The sequence below is a fragment of the Pleuronectes platessa genome, chromosome 16, assembly GCF_947347685.1.
Source record: "Pleuronectes platessa chromosome 16, fPlePla1.1, whole genome shotgun sequence".
Classification (NCBI taxonomy): Eukaryota; Metazoa; Chordata; class Actinopteri; order Pleuronectiformes; family Pleuronectidae; genus Pleuronectes; species Pleuronectes platessa.
In genome coordinates, this window is record NC_070641.1 from 18,924,325 (window position 1) to 18,943,071 (window position 18,747).

General features: G+C 43.8%; 1 protein-coding gene across 1 annotated transcript in view; it reads left to right on the plus strand.

Moving 5' to 3' along the window:
* Positions 1–1,022: 1,022 nt before the first annotated feature.
* cacna1aa (calcium channel, voltage-dependent, P/Q type, alpha 1A subunit, a) overlaps positions 1,023–18,747 on the plus strand; it is an 80,584-nt gene continuing 62,859 nt past the window's right edge. The window contains exons 1-3 of the mRNA XM_053444005.1: positions 1,023–1,330; positions 17,534–17,639; positions 18,212–18,351. Coding sequence (XP_053299980.1) covers positions 1,023–1,330; positions 17,534–17,639; positions 18,212–18,351 — 554 coding nt within the window. The remainder of the gene's footprint in view (positions 1,331–17,533; positions 17,640–18,211; positions 18,352–18,747) is intronic.

An 18,747-nucleotide genomic window follows, 5' to 3' on the forward strand; every position in this document is an offset into this window, starting at 1 on the left:
GACGCCGTCCGTGTGTCCCTCGCTCAGCGTCTGGATGGCCGCGCAGGTGACGGACAGAAGATGATGGTCGCAACGAAGGAGGATGCTGCCGAAATGTCTGTCTGAGAAAAAACATATTTCATCCACGGCGCAAGACGAACGATGACCGCGACGTTCCAACGGGGGAAAACGGTATTTCTCCTTCTTTCCACTTGAGATTGTGCTTTTCTGAAATCAGACTCGTGAAACGCAACAATTTCCCCGGTCTCAGGGCTTGTCGGAGCGCACTGGGAATACAACTGTGAGGTTCCAGAGCCACATTATCGCCACACACTGTATCAAACATTGCGGATATTTAAAAAAATAAAAAAAATAAATAGCAGGAGCTCTTTTTCCCTTTCAATGCCTTTTAAATCTTCGGAGACGCATCTGTTTCCAAAATGCCAACTCGAACGCCACTGACGGCCGTTTGTAAAGGCACATACCTGTAGTCCGATATTTTTTTAACAATTTGGTTAATTGAGGCCTGTGTGATCTTTAAGATCTTTTAGTCATTACAAGGCATCATGGCAGGAAAGACATAAATTCATAGAGGCTGAGGAGGCTGTGCGCTCGGATACAGGCATGAACCATGGAGAACATGAAACATTCATGTTAACGCGCTACAGTCTCACCATGATTTCATGCTGGGGACGAATCCTGCTCTGTCCGGACACACGAAGGGACTGAGACACCACACAGTCACCACACGCTGCAACCAGTCAACCAGCCGACCACACGCTCAATTTCCTCACACCTACAATCGGCCGCTGGCACAGACGCGCAGAGACGGATACGGTACATGGGCGTCCTCATCTACTAAAGCCAAGAGCTGCAGAACTGCTCGCCGGGTGCAGGTGTTCAGCAGAAGCTCAGGAGACAACCCGTTGTGCATATGAGACGTTCCGATCCAGATGGGATGTAATGTTGTGTGGCTGCACAGCTGAGCATTATCGGTCTCCTTCTCCGCTGCTTCGTGAAGATTGGCTTTCGGTGTCCAGAGAATGGCTCGGTTCGGAGACGAGGTACAGTCCAGGTATGGCGGAGGGCCCGGCGCAGGGGGCCAGGGCGGCCGCGGTGGTAGCAGGCAAGGAGGCCCCCACGGACACGGCCACGGCCATGGCCACGGTCCACCCGGTGGGCCCGGGACCCAGAGAATGTACAAGCAGTCTATGGCGCAGAGAGCCCGGACTATGGCCCTCTATAATCCCATCCCCGTGCGCCAGAACTGTTTCACCGTCAACCGCTCGCTGTTCATTTTCAGTGAGGACAACTTCGTGAGAAAATACGCCAAAAAGATCACCGAATGGCCATATCCTTTTCCTGGCAGTGTACAGTGAGTGAAAGCTGTTAGCCCATGCCCGCGGATCAGGTAAAGTGCTGACAGACGTCTGACTTGTTTTGTTCTTGCTCCGTGAGGTGTAGGTTTTACACTCAGACCCAAAGTCAAAGGTGTAAGATGCATCAATGCGAGGGGGCACGGCGGGCCACAGGACACGCTGGACATGTAGGCTAATTTATAGGTAATTAAGGGGAAGGGGACATGAACCAGGGGCCTCTTTTATGGGGCTGTAAATCAACACCAGCTCCATTTGTTAGTCATTTCCAGACAGGTCTGGGACCTGCTTTGATATACGCTCCCAGTGTGTGTGAGTGAGTGGAGGTTGGGTGTGGGGGGGTGTCTAGGGGGCGCTGCTGGCTGCTGATGACAGCATGTACAGTAGGCTAAAGGCCTAGCGCGGGTATGGAGGCACCGGAGAGAGAGGGGGAAGGGAGGGAAAGGTGGGAGAGAGGAAGAGAGATCAAAATAAGCAGCTACAATTTGTGTGTGTGTCCATGTGCGTTTGTGTGTGTGATCGTGTGTGTGTATCCTTGCAGTGTACACACAAGCTCCCATATCAGCACGATGCAGGTGTCTCTAGGTAGTGTGTGTGTGTGTGTGTGTGTGTGTGTGTGTGTGTGTGTGTGTGTGTGTGTGTGTGAGAGAGAGAGAGAGAGAGAGAGAGGGCGCTGTGTGAGCATGGTAGCTTAATAACTTGTGCATTGACACACTAGGTTATTTTATCATTTGGTTTATATTTTGAGACTCCCCCTTTATCATGATATGCAGGTGTCACTGAATGAATGTGCTATCATTTCAATCTTTGTTTTTGTTTGTGTTTGAGTGTGTGTGTGTGTGTGTGTGTGTGCCCGTGTGTGCGTGCATACTACCAACACAGAATGTGATATTGTCAAATTTGCAGCATTCCTCCACATTTGCATCTGTTATAGAAACCGGCACATATTGCACCATTCTGGGCAGGGATTGTGCGAGATCTCAATTTTTTCGGCTTTGTGTTTATTTGTCCAAAAGCACAAAAGCAAGTTTCTGTGTGAGTGTTAATGACAAGAGCGGAAATTGGAATAATGATTGTATTGATCCATTCTGATGCCTGCGCTATGACATAACTACACACACTAATTGGGCTGCTCGGGGAAACTGCAGGAGCTACTTATAACGCCTCTGAATCATTTCTATTCACTAGTCTAAATGACGGATGTATTTTAGTGAGAGAGAGAGAGAGAGAGAGAGAGAGAGAGAAAGGGAGGGGGAGAGAGAGAGAGAGAAAGGGAGGGAGGGAGAGAGAGAGAGAGAGAGTTGTTTAATAAATGTGATGCTGAATATCCACAGATTTCGCCTCCAAAATACTTTATAGAACTAAATAAAACACGAATACGAGTGAGAATGATAGTTTTGCACAGAAAACTAAAGTTCACTTCTTGTTCTGTCCCGTGAAAACAACCTTTTTAAACAGGTCACATGTTGATATGTCACAGTTGGAAAAGCACATGTGTAAATAAATTAATGACAGCTGATTTCCATTTAGCTGCTTGAGCTTCAGGGCTCTGTGGTTGTGCATGCGGACTCTACTGTCATTCCTAAGTGGGACACGTGGATGAGAAATAAGGCAATGTTATGTTTAGCTACTTGTGTGCTTTACATCCTGACAATTTGTCTTCTGTGAAAGACAAACATTGCACAGACTTAAACATCTTTAGCTAAATTAAGCACACAGTCAGCTTTGAGTGTTCTTGTTTTTGCCATCAGCATGGGGCATGGGGGGAGATGGAGGCAGGAACAACCCAAGAATAGAGCTGGTATCTTTCAAAAGAAGAAAAAAAAACACTGGCAGCCGTCACACATCTTTGTCGGATACGGTAGCTGAACGCGGAAAGAAGACAGGAAATGAGAGAGAGAGACATTTATGAAAGGTCAGCCACAAACCCGGGGACGCCAGGGCGCCCCTGTGCTCCAGTGTTTGTGTGAAATATAATCGAAAACACGAAGAGAACCAGTTCAATATGTGTTGTAATGTGAAAAGCCGTAAAGTGAAGGAGCTGAGAGGTGCTGTTCCAGATAAAATGATTTGGTTGATCTAATCTTTAAACAGCTTTAGGAGTAGAATTGTGTATTTTAGTTGATGTCGAGTGTTTGAAACTATAATAATAAACGCTTATAGGGTTTCTTGCATTTCTGCGGCTGTGCTTTGCGGTGTTGCTGTTTACTGGATTGTAATAAATGGTGAGGTGCACCTATAGTAACATCATTTCTACCCTCCCTCCCTAAAGTGAGCAATTACTCATATGCTGACCAAATGTGGTGTATTGTGGCCCAGCCTGAGGATGTTTGAGATACATGATGTCATCATGTGGCTAAATGTGGGGAAACTAACCAAGCTGAGGTCAGAAGAAGGACCCAAATGGATTTCGTGGTGAAACACCAATTTCAGATCCGAATTTTCATCGAACGATATTTCAATGACAAAATTCTTTGTGTTTTTGAAACCGCGGATGTCTCATTTATAATCAGTTCTTAATTTACTCATTTATTGCCGAGGGTTGAATTAAATCTGTCCGATTCATGTTTAATTGTCCTTTTTGAAAAGTTTAGCTCAGGCTAAATGAGCTACTGTGCGGGAGGTGGTGTAGGGACGAGGTCTGTCTCAGTTAAAAGGTCATCCGAGTTAACATCAGACCCCAGTGCACCTCTCCGCCTCATACGTGCATCACACGTGAGCCTCATTTGAACGGCGTTGAGCTTCCAGACCTTTTTCCCTGCTGATGTCAAAGATTGACTTTCGGTCTAAATCCATCTCACACCTCTCATTTTAAGAGGTTTTTCTCTCTCTACTGATACGTGTGTAATACCTCACTGACAGTTTAATAACCAGCAATTAAGTAAATCCTAATCCCTAATACAAAGCAGAGAAGAGCTCAGAAATATTAGTGGAATAGTTCGTTGAAATACCGAGGAATTTGAAGGGAATGATCAGAACCTGCAGCCAACAGAGGTCTTATCAGGTACATGCAGATCTGTTGTTAACAGTTTCTTTTTCTTTTACACCTGAAGTGTGAATTTTGACGGAACCACTATTCAGGCAGAAATATGACCTGCAGCTTTATTTAGTTGTGAACTGACTCTGGACCCATGGGACAACCATATAAATAACTATTCACTCACATCCACATTTAGATACAGTAGACAAATAGTTGGTCGCTAAATGAGAATCCGAACCACAGAGTTCAGACCCATTACGGTGCCATTTTCTTTTTTATGAAACAAGTGGTAGAAAGAAAGCGTCTCATTAAATGTTATTAACAGCAGCATTATTATTTCTCTTACTTCTAAAGACTTGTTTTTCCTCGATCAGATATGTGTTATTCCTCTTCAAGTGCTACACTGCACAAACAAAATATCAATATATATATAAATAAATACACAGCTTTTGATGAAAATTATATTTATTTTAGTTATGAATTGTTTCATTGACATTGTTTTATGGACAAAACTTGTATACAAATTAAAAAATAAGTCTTCCTCCCCTTTACCTTTATAGGAAAATGATCAATCAATCTATTTTCAAAGATTATGAGCTGTAGGCATGTGAGGGAGAATTAAAATAATAAAAAAAATGTGCACAGAACAAGGCTGCAGGTGACTCCACCCCCCACTGCTTATTTAAACATGACTTTTATTTGACAGTTTACGGTAAATCAGTGCTCGTGCACCTGTAACCATCAAGTGTGCGACCCGGCCCTCCTCCTCCCACGGCTCCTGGTGCGGCTCTGCCCCCCCACACAGCTTCCTGTCCTCGGCCTCACACGCCGCCGGGCGCCGCTGGAAACAAACGGTGGCTCCACAAAACGTCGCTGTTAATCTAATAAGTCCTTCCTGCAAAGTCATGGACCGGAGCGGTCAACTGCAGGGGGGGGAGAAATGCTAATGTCGGCGTCTGGTTTCACTGGAGGTGAGGCAGCAGCTACCTGAGGCCTGCTGGTGTGTTTACATGATGTGGACCCACATGTTTGAAAGGCTTCATTCAGTCAGTGGATGGATGAACACATGCAGGTGAACTGTGAACAACACACATCCACTGTGATTCATCCAGGGTATCAGTGCTGGTGTTTACTGTTTGTAGTTTGGTGCCTTGAAGGTTTCTTATTAATCCGGTCACTATCACCAGGTACAGGTGAAGATGCCCTGGGCATACACAATCACCCCCCACCCCCCCAACATAGGATTGGCGTTCTAACCAGAGAAGTGGTTTTGTCTCTCTTTGTGGTTGTGGTTATATGTTTTTTGCATTTATTTGTTGGTTGGTTTGTGTGTAAGTAAGATGACGCAAATGAAAAAGACCGGACGGATTATCATGAAAGTTAGTCGAGGGGATTATTATTTAAAATAGCAAGATTTACAATTTTTCATAGATTTTGTCCAGGAAAGAATTCAAGGATTTTTATGCAAAAAAAATCAAGGAATATTTAGGGTAGTGATTTGAATACACGTGGGCAAGTTGGTGCAATTTGAAACTATTGGGCCTTGGATGTGGTGCCATTATGGTTTTGTAGCCTTCAACTGAACCTTTTGCCTTTCTAACTCACTGGTTGACGAACCAGGTCGTCACGAGACACAGAAGGACGATCGCAAGATGATTTCCATGAGATTGCTATTTATAAAATGATTCTGAAAATCATCTATAATCATCATTCAATCATATACCAAAAGCAACAAAATGTAAACTAAAACCGTGCAGATATTCAACATCCTACGTAGTGATTGTGCTCTTATTGTCCTCATAATGTGCTCAGATATATAAGGTTATTATGTTACATGCTGGGGGAAATTTGAAACGCCACAGGAAGTCTTATAGGACTGTAGAAATTAAATCCTCATCTGATCTTTGACCCTTAATGCCCCTTTGACCTTGTGAAATCCATATCAGGGGTTATACACCGGCTCTACGAACGTATCGAGAACCCTGTTATCCGCCAAACGCATGTTTCATGTATTTGGTTTTATGTTTCTTTCTAAATATTTTTCCAATTGTCAGCAAATTTAAGATATGTGCCTCTGCAGCACATTAAATTAAGCATACAAACAATTACACACACAAGCACACCATATGGTATTGCATGCGTCATCAGCACACACTCAAGTGTGTTTTGCCATGCTGTTGTAAATGGAGAGGAAGTCAATATATGCTCTAGCTATCTATAGTAGGAAAGAGCTCAATATGAAATATAACACAGATCAGTTTTTTATGATTTAACCAGAGGATATTAATTCAGAGAAATTATTGAGAATAAACCTGCGAACTAGTCATTGTATGTATTGTATGGACAGGATATTTGTGTTGTGTGTGGGAGGATCAGAGCCTTAATCTCCCTCTTCTATATCTGATCATACATGACCCAGAATCAATGAGAGAACAAATGACCATTCAAGACATTTGAGTTTAATCTCTTGACTCAGCTGTTTCACTGAGCAGTCGAGCTCCTCCTGCTTCTCTGTCGTGTTTCTAATGTTGTGGTTAAAAAATAAAAACATTTAATTAAAGGCAGCTCTGCAGATCATTACCTTTGCCAAGGAGGTTATTTTTTTTAATTGGTGTTTGTCTGTTAATTAGCAGGATTATGCAAAAACTACTGGATTAACTATGAAACTTGGAAGGATGTGGTGTTCATTATATATGAATCTTATTGAAAAAAATTACAAATATACGGGATTGTTATCGATGATAAATTGCAGATATTAGTGCAACTCGATTGAATTTAACAGGACTGTTGCGCCTTGGCTGACGTATGTGGTCTATTGATCCAGTTCCATAAGTTATAGGAAGTCGTGTGCTTTGTGTTATCCGCGTAAACATGTTGTCATCGTGCCCTCCGCCTCCACTATCACCAGTTTAGTGCTGCTGCTAACAAATACTGGTTGGTGTCACGCTGTATTCGTTTCCTCCTGAAAGTGTCAGGAAATTGGGGAGAGGGAGCACAGGGTCTGTGAGTGAGCAGCATATTTTTTAACCCCCCTTACATATTTAGTGTACCATGACACCAGGAGGCCTATGGGAGACATAGTCAGGCTATGCACAGTGTAAAAGGGATGAAGAGAGACAGACAGAGTGAGACTTAGAGACGGGCCGGGGTGTTTTGGGGTGGATGTGGAGAGTCAGTGATCTACGTTCACTGCAGAATCTAAATTATTTATTGGCCTTTCTCCAGCTTGCAACTGTCAGCTGATAACTACACGGACTTAACATCATCTTTTCAAGTGTGTGTGTGTGGGGGGGGGGGGGTGGGGGGGGGTCGGGTATAGGCATGTGTTGTTTATTATTCCTTCGCAGGTCTATCGCAGTATGTTGCTCAGTCATTCTTACGGTGATTTCTCTTTCTCTCGTTCTTTTACAAAGCAGAGATCCACCATTACTGTACTCTGCTCAGAGGGAGTCTTAACAACAGGCTGCGAATTTTCTTTAGTTGATGCAGAGACTTGATTTTGAGAAAAGTGGCCCATGTATCACATATTGTATCATGAGGTATCCGGCCGGATCCCCACCCCCTAATATCAAGTGTCACCAACCTCTTACCCTTCACCACCCAGCAAAAGGCAGTTGTGTGAGTCTGCACTTTGTGGTATATAATGATCTGTTCTTAAGCAGAGGAGAGAGAGATAGAGGGAGAGAAAGAGATGGAGGTAAAAGGCTGCTTCTGTCCCTGTAATGTGCAGCTGAAGTCGAGAGATGGACGACGGAGAGACAGAAATAGAGGAGGGAGGGAGAAAGTCAGTAAGACGGAGACATTATAGAGTGTACTGGACTAATGAGAAACAATGGAGAGGGAGAGAGGGAATCAAACTGCCTGTCTGCATATAAATCATTTAACACAAAGTGGTGGAGAGACAAACGCTCAGGGCTGGCCGGCAGCTACACTGCAGCGAGAACACACGTCAACCTGTTTGTGTCGCTTGGACATGCATTGTGTTGACAGAGAGTTTATTCCTCCACTCACCCAACCAACAGTGACACGTCCAATCCAAATCATAACCGATGCTCTTGACCAGACCTGTAGGGTCTACTTTTTTGGTCCTTGAATGGGAGGAGACTTTCCTTACTGTAAGAGATTAAACATATTTCACAACTGCACACACACACACACATTGAAATTGCCACTTTTTCCTCTTCTCTCTCTCCCTCTCTCTTGCTCTCTCTCTCTCTCTCTGACATTTCTTTCTGTTGTCTTCAATCTCCACCTCTGCATCTTGTTCTGCTTCTAATTGGACGTTTCCTCTTTTTGTGAAGCAAATTATCACAATTCTTATTTTTTATTTTTGTTAAACAATTAGACGTTTGGGGGATATGGTGCAGAAATAATCCTGGGGACTTTTTCTTTTTTGCTCGTAATTTGCTCGCAACAAGTGGTGCATGTGGTGTGTGTGAGCGTGCATGTGATGTGTGTGTCTGTGTGTGTGTGTGTTTGTGTGTGTGCCCTCTGGGCTCAATCTGCCTACCTCATACCTTTGACTGTCTGGTAATAAATGTGTGAATTGATCCATATCCCGAGTCCCTACAGGCACATTTCGACACTGGGGTTTGCATAAGCACACACATACAAACACATACACATACACACACACACAGTAAACACCAGAAGATATAGAACCAAATTGAACCTATAAGAAAGCCTAATCTATATAGATGTTTTTCTTCTTCTTACTAAATATCTTTGCAATATCGATTATGTGTGTGTGTGTGTGTGTGTGAGTGTGTGAGTGGGTGAATATATCTGTGTGTCTTGTTCTTACATTGAGGTGGATGAACACTGAGGTAATTCATGGTAGTGCGGAATCTGGGTTTCACTTTCTCTCTGTCACTCCTCTTGTTTTTTCTCTCGCTTCCCTTATTTTTGAAACAGTTGATATTTCCACAGAAAGTCGTGTGATGAACGAAACGATGTGAGGAAGTTCACAGATTAACTCAAATGAAGCTTTTCACTTTCAGACCAAATGATTCGGTATAGTATTAGGCTTTTAATCATTGCATTTGAATTCGTTTCTTTTTTCATCCAAAATTAGATCACAACACTCAAGTGTGATTGTTTTCTAATAGAAACTGAAGAACTTTTTGTTTGCCATTAGAAGAAAGATTGCAGGTCATGAAGAGGAAAGTCTTTACGTAAGACATCACTGATATTCCACTGGCTTAAATTCTTATCGCTAACAAATTGCCTAATGAATGAAAGTGAATTGAAAGCGACCTGGTAATGTGCTGTCAGGGAGGTGTGTGGGTCACTCTGTATTCAGATTGCAAATTGAGCTTCTCGAGTCTGATAAATGCCTCACGTCGGCAGTTTCTTTGATGCATGGCCCTTCTAACATATATGGCGATTGAGCAATGGAAGCAAAATCAATATGGAAACATGCTGCTTGCATAGCAACAGGACAATAAATCACACTAGAAATGATCTGCCATCAGTAGCCGTGCACTGGCAAATTCTGCTGAGCCCACTGCCCGAGTCAAACCTTGTGTGTGCAGATGTTTTACACCACGTCGAATTCATTTAGTGCCGTCTTAGTTCACCATTACTCCGCTTCGGACGAGGCGTCGCCTGTTACCTTCATCCTGAGACGCCTGCTCTCTGACATGACACATCGGATGTGGTCGGAATTTAAAAGAGAAGCTTTTTACACGGTGGAGATCAGAATGAAGGTTTGGCACAGACGACATGTCTCCTTGCATTGTCTCAAATAACCTTGTTATAATGAAAGGAGTAATTTTATTTTGAGACAAGTTTAAACCTATTAAAAGATCTGATATAGAAGAACAAATATTCTATATCTTTACCCCCCCCCCCCCCCCCCCCCTTGGTTCCCTGGGCCGGTCCAGTGTGTGTCCATGGTTATTGTCTTCACACCGGACAGAGGATTGATATTTCTCTCTCCCTGTCCATCCCTCAGCAGTTTTCTTCTCGTTTCCCTTTCTCTTAGCTGTGCATTCTGGCTCTGTTGAATAATTCAGCTTCACTTGCAGGCTAGTTTGGACGCGGGTGCACATTAGGTATGTGTGTCTTTGAGAGTGTTTGTGCGTGTGTGTTGGGGGGGTGGGGGGGGGCAGTGACGTGGGGCAGAGCTATTTTTGGTATTTGGGATACGTGGAGAGAGAGAGAGAGAGAGAGAGAGAGAGAGAGAGAGAGAGAGAGAGAGAGAGAGAGAGAGAGACAGAGAGAAAGGGTCTGTGATGGATTTTTTTTTCTTTTTTTTTTTCCGTGTCCGTGTTCTTTAGTCATGTGCCTCAGCTGTTACTAGACAAACCCTGCGCTCTTGTGTTGGTGCACAGTCGCGCACACAGACACATGCACACACATGCACCCACGCTTTGGCAGACAAAACAGACGTGTGCACATAGTTAAATCAGCAAGTACTGTCAGGTACACAATCATATCAACACACCTGCAGCACCATTCCTGAACTAAAAATGTCACATACTTCACACTGACACACACACACACACACACACACACACACACACACCAGCGTCAGCATCTTGTGCAAAATGACAGCTTGGCTGTATGTGGGTGAAAAGCGAGAGGCGGTGGCAGGGGTGAGATAGTGACACAACATATGCCATATGGAACAGCCAGCGAGGAGGAGAGGCTGCAGCGCCTATACCCAGCGCCTGATGCTGAATCAGAACGAGGGAGGCCAAGCAGGGCTAAACTGGCCTTCAGGCACTTCTGTTTGTTTCTGCAACCAGCCAAACACGGTGCTAAAGTGGAATAAATGTGAAATCATTATATGTTTTGTTTGGCCTGGGGTTTTACCCAGATCGTATTTTGTTCCAAGTTGTTGTCCTGCGTTTGGTTGTGGGTTGAATGTGAAAGCAAAAGTAGATTCTCTTTTTGCAATTAGAGATCGGAGGCCATTTTCTTGCTGTGGAGAGCCCTCACAGTCAAATGAGTGTATTGTCTTTCCTTGAATATGAAATTCTATATTTAATTGATTACATGTTGTATTTATTTGTTTTCTTCTTCTTGGCTTTAAACTTGGCTTTAAACTAGAATCACTATACTCTTTTAAGTCTTGGCCTAACATTGGGAAAACTGCTTCTTATTTTCCAAACATAAATATTAAATAAAGATAAACTTACACTGCAAGACATGTTATTATTTTTGAAGGGTGGGACCATAGACTATATATAAAGATGGCTGACTTCCCACTATGAAGCCAAAATATCCTGAATAAGAGCGCTGCCATCTTTTGGGAGCCAGACTCTGTGAGTATCGATCAGGATGATGTCAACCACGATGTTACACCATATTCTTATAGCATCATATAACTAATTAAAACCAAACAATACCTAAAATAACAAAACCATGTTTGCTTTTTAAATTTGGTCCATGTCCCATCAACTAACACAGAGGAGACAGGATTTATGAGCTGTTCTTTAACCGTCCACCAGGTGGCTTCACTTTTGGGAAGCTGTCATGTTGTCCCTCGTTGAATATGATCTATTGGTGGGACACTCACATGACCTTTATGTAAATACAAACATTTTGCATGGATTTTATAAATGCACATATGTTTGCACACCCTTTTTCTTAATTATCTACATGTCTTCAATTTTTTGGAGCTATTGTAATAAACCCAATTTAGCCTCAGGGATCAATAAAGTGTTTCTGATTGTGATAAGATGAGGGCAAATCTTAAAACTAATTTAATTTGACTGCTCACCTGTGTAAAGTTATATCTTTATCTTCCTGCCCTGAACAAATACGGATGAGATGATGCACATGTTTTTTCATTCTATTTGTTTAATAGGATATAATCTCGCTATTATTTTGTGAAAGTTGGGTTTCCGCAACGCCCATAGCACCCAAATGTGCGATGCCCTTGCACTCCAGCCATGTCTCTTATCTTTCATGGCTGCTGATTATCGAAATAATTAGATGGGTCTCAACCACAGCGCTTAATCTCATTCATTTTTATCAAATCATAGCTTCTGAGGGAAAAGTGACACGAAAATGAAGTAATCATTGGAGCTATTCGGCCGCTGCTCTGCTGCATAATGTAACAGAACGGAGAGAGAGGGACGGAGGGACGGAGGGAGGAGGGAGGAGGGAGGAGGGAGGAGGGAGGAGGGAGGAGGGAAGGACACATAGAAGCTGAGTGAGGAGGAAAAGGGAAGGTTGCAAAGTGACAGTTCCGCTTCTGATGTTCTTTTTCTACGCGTAAAGGATAACACAAAACATTAGAATTACACATTCATGTGTTTTATTTTATGTGTATGGAAAAGGGTGAGAAAAAATGTTCAGGTAACACACTTTCTTTACACTGGTACCACCAGGCACAACAGAGGGAGGAGACAATATACTGGACATTAATCATTCTGCTTGTGGCTCCATTAGTTTCTCTTGATTGCAAAGCCGGACCCTCGTCGCTGTCAAGTTTATAGATTTATATAATGACCTGATTGCTACTATAGATCCAGGTTTTTCTCAGCTATACAAGTGTTAAAACAGTAAACGAATACGAGTGGTGGTATTTATTAGAAATAGTGAGTGAGAGCGGCCATCATGCTTGTGCCATCATGCTTCGTGTTATTAATAGGAAGGCTGGCACCTTCCCAAAGGGTAGCAGCTGGTCTGGACTCCATTGGCAGACAAGTGTAGCGTAGTGAAGTTTCCAGGTGGTGTATGTATGTAGAGCACATATATGAGTATACAATAGTGTGGATAACTGACCCACTGGGTCCCACTGGGTACCGATGAGTCGGGCCGGGTTCGGAGACCATTTTTGAGATGATATTCAGGCTTTAGTCACATTGATTGGATTTTCTAATGCCTGTAATTGGGGAAAACATAGGTCTTGGGTGTGGCTTGGACACAGAGATCTGAATGCCTGTCGGGTTTGGGTGTGGCTCAGCTAATTCTCTCTCTGGCTCAGGCGGGTTGGGACAGAAAGTTATGTTTTCATCTGCATTTGTTCGTTAGTTGGCAAGTTTTTCATGGCACTTGGTTCGGGGAGGAAACCATTCAAATTTGAGGGCACGGACGCAGGAGTCACTTTGCTTTAACATTATGAGATGATGAGCGTTCGTTTGATATTATCACAAATTTCCTTGTTCCAATAATTCCTCGATGTTGATGCCGAAAAATCTGGCCTATTTAGGGATCTGATATCTATGAGTGTGTGTGATTTTGGTGCAGCTTGATTAGATAACAGGGGAGTGTTATGCTCCCTGTGATTGTCGGTGCTGAGACGTTTCACTCGTGTCGATGCATGGAAGCAGGTGAAGGCTGCAGTGGTTCCATACCAGTGGCACACTTACATACTGTATGTGACAGTATGATGTATTGCCTCCCACCCACTCTCCTATGTTCCTTTCAGTCCCCCTCCCTTGCTATGTGTGTGTGTGTGTGTGTGTTCTGCCACTAACCTACTTTTGACAGAGCATATACACCAGCTCAGAAGAGGAAAATGCCGCAATACTTTCACACCGCTCTGTCATTCTCTCAGTTTATCCCTCGTTCAGCACTCCCGGGCTCTTCGTCTCTGCCCTTCCCTCTTCCTCACTGTTGTCTCCTTCTCTCTGCTACGTCCCCCCCCCCTCCCCATCTCTCTTTTTTATTCCTCACCACTCACTCTTTTCAATCATTCTGTGCCCAGAGGACACTTTCTCTCCTTCATTCTTTCTCTATCTCTCTCTTCCACTCTTTCATTTAGTCTTTCATATATTTCCCTACCATGCAACCTTATTTCTCATTGCTGTTTGTGTCCACGCACATTCGCTGATGCGGCATCTCTCCTTCCTTCTCTCTCCCTCTCTCTTTCGATATTGAAAGAAGATGGCATGATAGGGATTTGGATGATTGATGGACGTGCTGGATGACAGAAAGGTGGCTGGAGGAAAAATGGGAAGGAGGGATGTGAGAAAACAGGAGAGAGAGAAAGACAGAGAGAGAGAGAGAGAGAGAGAGAGAGAGAGAGAGAGAGAGAGAGAGAGAGAGAGAGAGAGAGAGAGAGAGAGAGAGAGAGAGAGAGAAGAGGGAAAGAATGAGGAAGAGACATACAGATAGAGGTATAGAAGAAGGTGTGGGGATTAGGAAGTAGAGATGTACAGGAGAAAGAGATGAGGTTTAACCGGTTAGAGAGAGGGAGAAATATATCAGTGAGGAGCAGGCGGGGGCTTTACTGAGGTAGAGAGAAGGTGGAGAGGGAGGGAGGATGGAGACTGTACGGAGGGGTGATGGACAAGGTTAAGAAAAGGCCAGTGCCAGTGTGTATATACGTGTGTGCTTGCGTCATTTGGCTCCACTGTTGGACTTTGAGGGCCTCACTTCCTCTTCTCTTGGCGAACCTCTCCGTCTACGACCTACTGCTGTCCCCATTACACTTTATATATATATATACACACACACACACACCTGCCCCGGTAATAAAAAGCAAATGTGTGCAGAACTATGGGTAGAGTGAGAGACACAAGGGAAGCAAAAAAGAGAGAGACTGAAGAAAACATCAAGAAGATGAAGGGAGAGAGAGGATGAGAGCAACATATCTTGATATCTCTCTCTGTCTCTCTCTCTCTCTCTCTTTCTCTCTCTCTCTCTCTCTCTCCCACCCGTGATTCTTCCTATTTTATCTCAGCCATGTTGCTCGATCTGTTGTGGAAGGAGGAAGAGGAGATTTATTATTAAAAATTATTATTATTATTATTTATGGCACAGCGTGAGTCATGTGTTGAATTTTGTACATATGTGTGTATGTGTAGACAGGAGGCTTCTTGTGAATATTTCACCCACCTATAACTACGAACGTCAGTTTGGTTAGGAGGAAATATGGTACAACCAAGATAACCTTAAATCAAATCTCCGAACATGAGGTCAGGAAGATGTATTATTGCAGATTTCCAGTTTGAATTTTTTTTCCGTCTCATCTTTCTCTCCCATTTCTTCCGCCCTTTCCTCCCCTGCCTCCCTTCTTCTCTCTCCTGCCTGATTCACTTGGTAATCACACAAATTGATATGATAACTAGCAATTGCTTCAGTCTTCAGTCGGCTGTAACGTGTGCAGGAGTAGCTCAGGTTGCAGTATCGTAGTTCCTGAAAGGGAAGAGAGGAGAGACAGAAGTATTGGGCGGCCACTTACTTGCAGACTGGTCAGTGCCTACTTCCATATTTAACAGCCTGTGGGGCCAGAAACTACATCAGCATCTATTGGATCTTGCCACAGAGATGGCGGACAACGAGTACTCACTAGTTTGTATTTGTATGTATATTGTCACTTGCATTAGGTGAGTGGTGGATCCTCGATTGTCAGTTTCCTGTTTGTCAGTGGCTCCATCTGTTCCCCCCCCCCCCCCCCCCCCCCCCCCGGCCTCCTAGTGCCTCTCTACCTCTCTCCCTCTCGTTCCCTTTTTTTTCAATCTGCGACACTCTGGCCTCTTAGAACCTAACACGTTAATAAACATACATCATGTACACTCACTCACATTAGTACACACACATAGCTTGGGGTCGAGCAAGGAAGCTGATTGCATGGTGCCCTGGGTGTTAGAGTAACGTGTCCCAGTGTGGAGCGGTCAAACACGTAAACACAAACACACATTGAGGTGTACGATCCGGTGCTCATGAACGGAGAAAACAAACGACTTCGAGGTGCACACGCACATACACACATGCTGCCATACATACATACACGCACACATGGGACGTACGATTCCATAAATAGCTCTGCCTTTCTTCTTTCACCATTCAAACTTTCCCCTCCTCCCCTCTGCCATGGGAATGGTTTTTCCCAAAGGAAGCAAGCAAGTAGGAAAAGGGTGAAAGAATAGAACAGGAACAGACCGGTGCTCATATCCCTCCTTTATATACTGTCGATATTGATACTTCACTATACTTTATATTCTTTTTAAAATGTCCTAATTGGCATCTTTCTATCCTCACCGTCTTTTTTCTTCCTGTGTCCGTCTCTCCCTCTGTCCTGATCCCTCATTCATCTCCACATCTGCACTCACTCTCTCTCGCTCACTCTCTGCACTCACTCTCTCTCGCTCACTCTCTGCACTCACTCTCACTCCTATTTTAAATCTAACCATTTATCTTGTGACCTTAACCAGACGGGAGGATTGATTTAAAAAGACACCGCCTCCGTGTGTGTGCGTGTGTGTTTGTGTGTGCGCATTAGAGAATGTGACAAACAAAATTAGTTGTACAATGAGACTCCCTCCTTCGTATCTCTCTCTCTCTCTCTCTCCCTTTCTCTCTCTCCCTCTCTCTCTCTCTCTCTCTCTCTCTCTCTCTCTCTCTCTCTCTCTCTCTCTCGGTGAACTCGCCCTCGGACGTTATGTACATGGAGCCAAACGGTGATGTCACAATAAATCTCACTCAGTCTCCAGGCCACGCCATCTCACACTAACACTCTCATACAGCCCCATGTTGCTGTTTGTGTGAGTGTTTATTTGTTTTGTTTGCTCTGTGTGGGTGGTGTGTTACCAGAACATACACTTAGCAGAACATATTTAACTGACTCATAATGATAGCTTGTGTGTGCGTGTGTGTGTGTGTGTGTGTGTGTGCGTGTGTGTGCCTGTGTGTGTGGGTGTGTGTGTCAGCGAGAGGCCAGACATCAGTCCCTCAGAGCTGTAGTTCTGGTCCAGGTTTTTAAGTCTGACCTGTTAGATTCTGTTCTGACTTTTAAACGCTGCAAAGGTTTAATTTGTGTTCCTCAGTGTTGGGTCCTGTTCACGTCCTGCCACTATTTCCATCGACACATTCTTGTAATGAATCCGTATTGCAGGTTTGTGCCTTTGTCTGAGCATAGAGAGGTCCATTGAAAAACGTGATGACGATAGCCCCGTCGTTGACCCACTTCAAACCTAGAAAGTCATACTGATACGACATATTGTCAAGTGTGTGAAGACCAGACAGTAGATAAAGATGGACGACGTATCTGCACTTCCTCCCACCAATTCATTAATTAAGCTTTTTTACTGTCCCTGGTGAAAACAGGCACAAATATGTGTTGACAAAAGGATGTGATTATCTTAATCAATGCAGCATATTGCAGCAAATCTCGGTGACTCACATGATTTTACGATTATGTAAAAAAATTAAAAGCCCCTATCATGCCAAGCTGTACTTTTTTACTGTTCAGATTTACGGTTGTTGAAGTGTTTGTTCCTTGACTGACCTTCCTCACTCCATTTGAGTGGATGATTCTCGCCACCATCATCGCCAACTGCATCGTCCTGGCTCTGGAACAACATTTGCCCGATGGAGACAAGACGCCGCTGTCTGAACGCCTGGTAAGTTGGAAAGACACGGGACTGTGTGGTGGTCGCATGTAAACATGATTAAATCCAGGTGACAGTTCAGAGTCCTTATTGATTTTGCTTCGGCGGAGATGTATGCAGCTACTCAGCTAAGGATGGTTTCTCACCTCGAAAAACTAAAACACGAGAGAACCATACACATTCTTATACTTACCATTATATTGTATAGGATTATGCAGTGCAGTATTTTGAAAGACGCATTATCACAACAATAAATAAGAATGTTGTGTCTAAAATTGAGTTGTTAGGTAACTCAATACTGAATTTAATTAGTGCGTATAAAGTGATCATTAAATAAAACGAATCTCATATCAATATTTGCTGTGAAAAGCAAGTTAAATATTCCATTTACAAATTGAGTGCAATTAATCTATTTTCTCTTAATCAGAATTAACATATCACATTAACCTTTATATAGATTTACAAAGTTAGAAAAGACCCCAGATCCTCTAGCTGCCAACATCTCTCTCACTTTATCTTTTTTCCTTCTTAACCTCCCTTCATCCTCCTTTTTCCTTTCTCCCCCCCCCCCCCCCCCCCCTCAGGATGACACCGAGCCGTACTTCATTGGGATCTTCTGTTTCGAGTCTGGAATAAAGATCCTGGCTCTTGGCTTCGCCTTCCACAAGAACTCCTACCTGAGGAACGGATGGAACGTCATGGACTTCGTGGTGGTGCTCACAGGGTGAGTGGCGAGCAAACATGAGCAGTGCACACACGCACAGCTTGTGACCTGCATGAAGACAAAAAATGCTCACACGGTTAGCATCAGATGTGGTGTGTGTGAGTGTGTGTGTCTGTGTGTGTGTGTGTGAGTGTGAGTGTTTTCCCTGATCCTTTGCCCTAATGAATGGCCCCATTCTGTGCGAGGCAGCAGTCGGATCACAGAGCAGAGCTGCAGGTAGCCAACTACCCGGGTAGTGAACAAATGTCACCACAATATACACAGAGATAGGGGATGGGGGGGATCAAGGGGGGGGGGGGGGGGGGGTGCAGAGGGAACAGATATTGAACAGAGACTGAAGAAAAGAGGATGACAAACAATCACTGGTGTTGGACAAATTAGCACAATTTGAAGAAA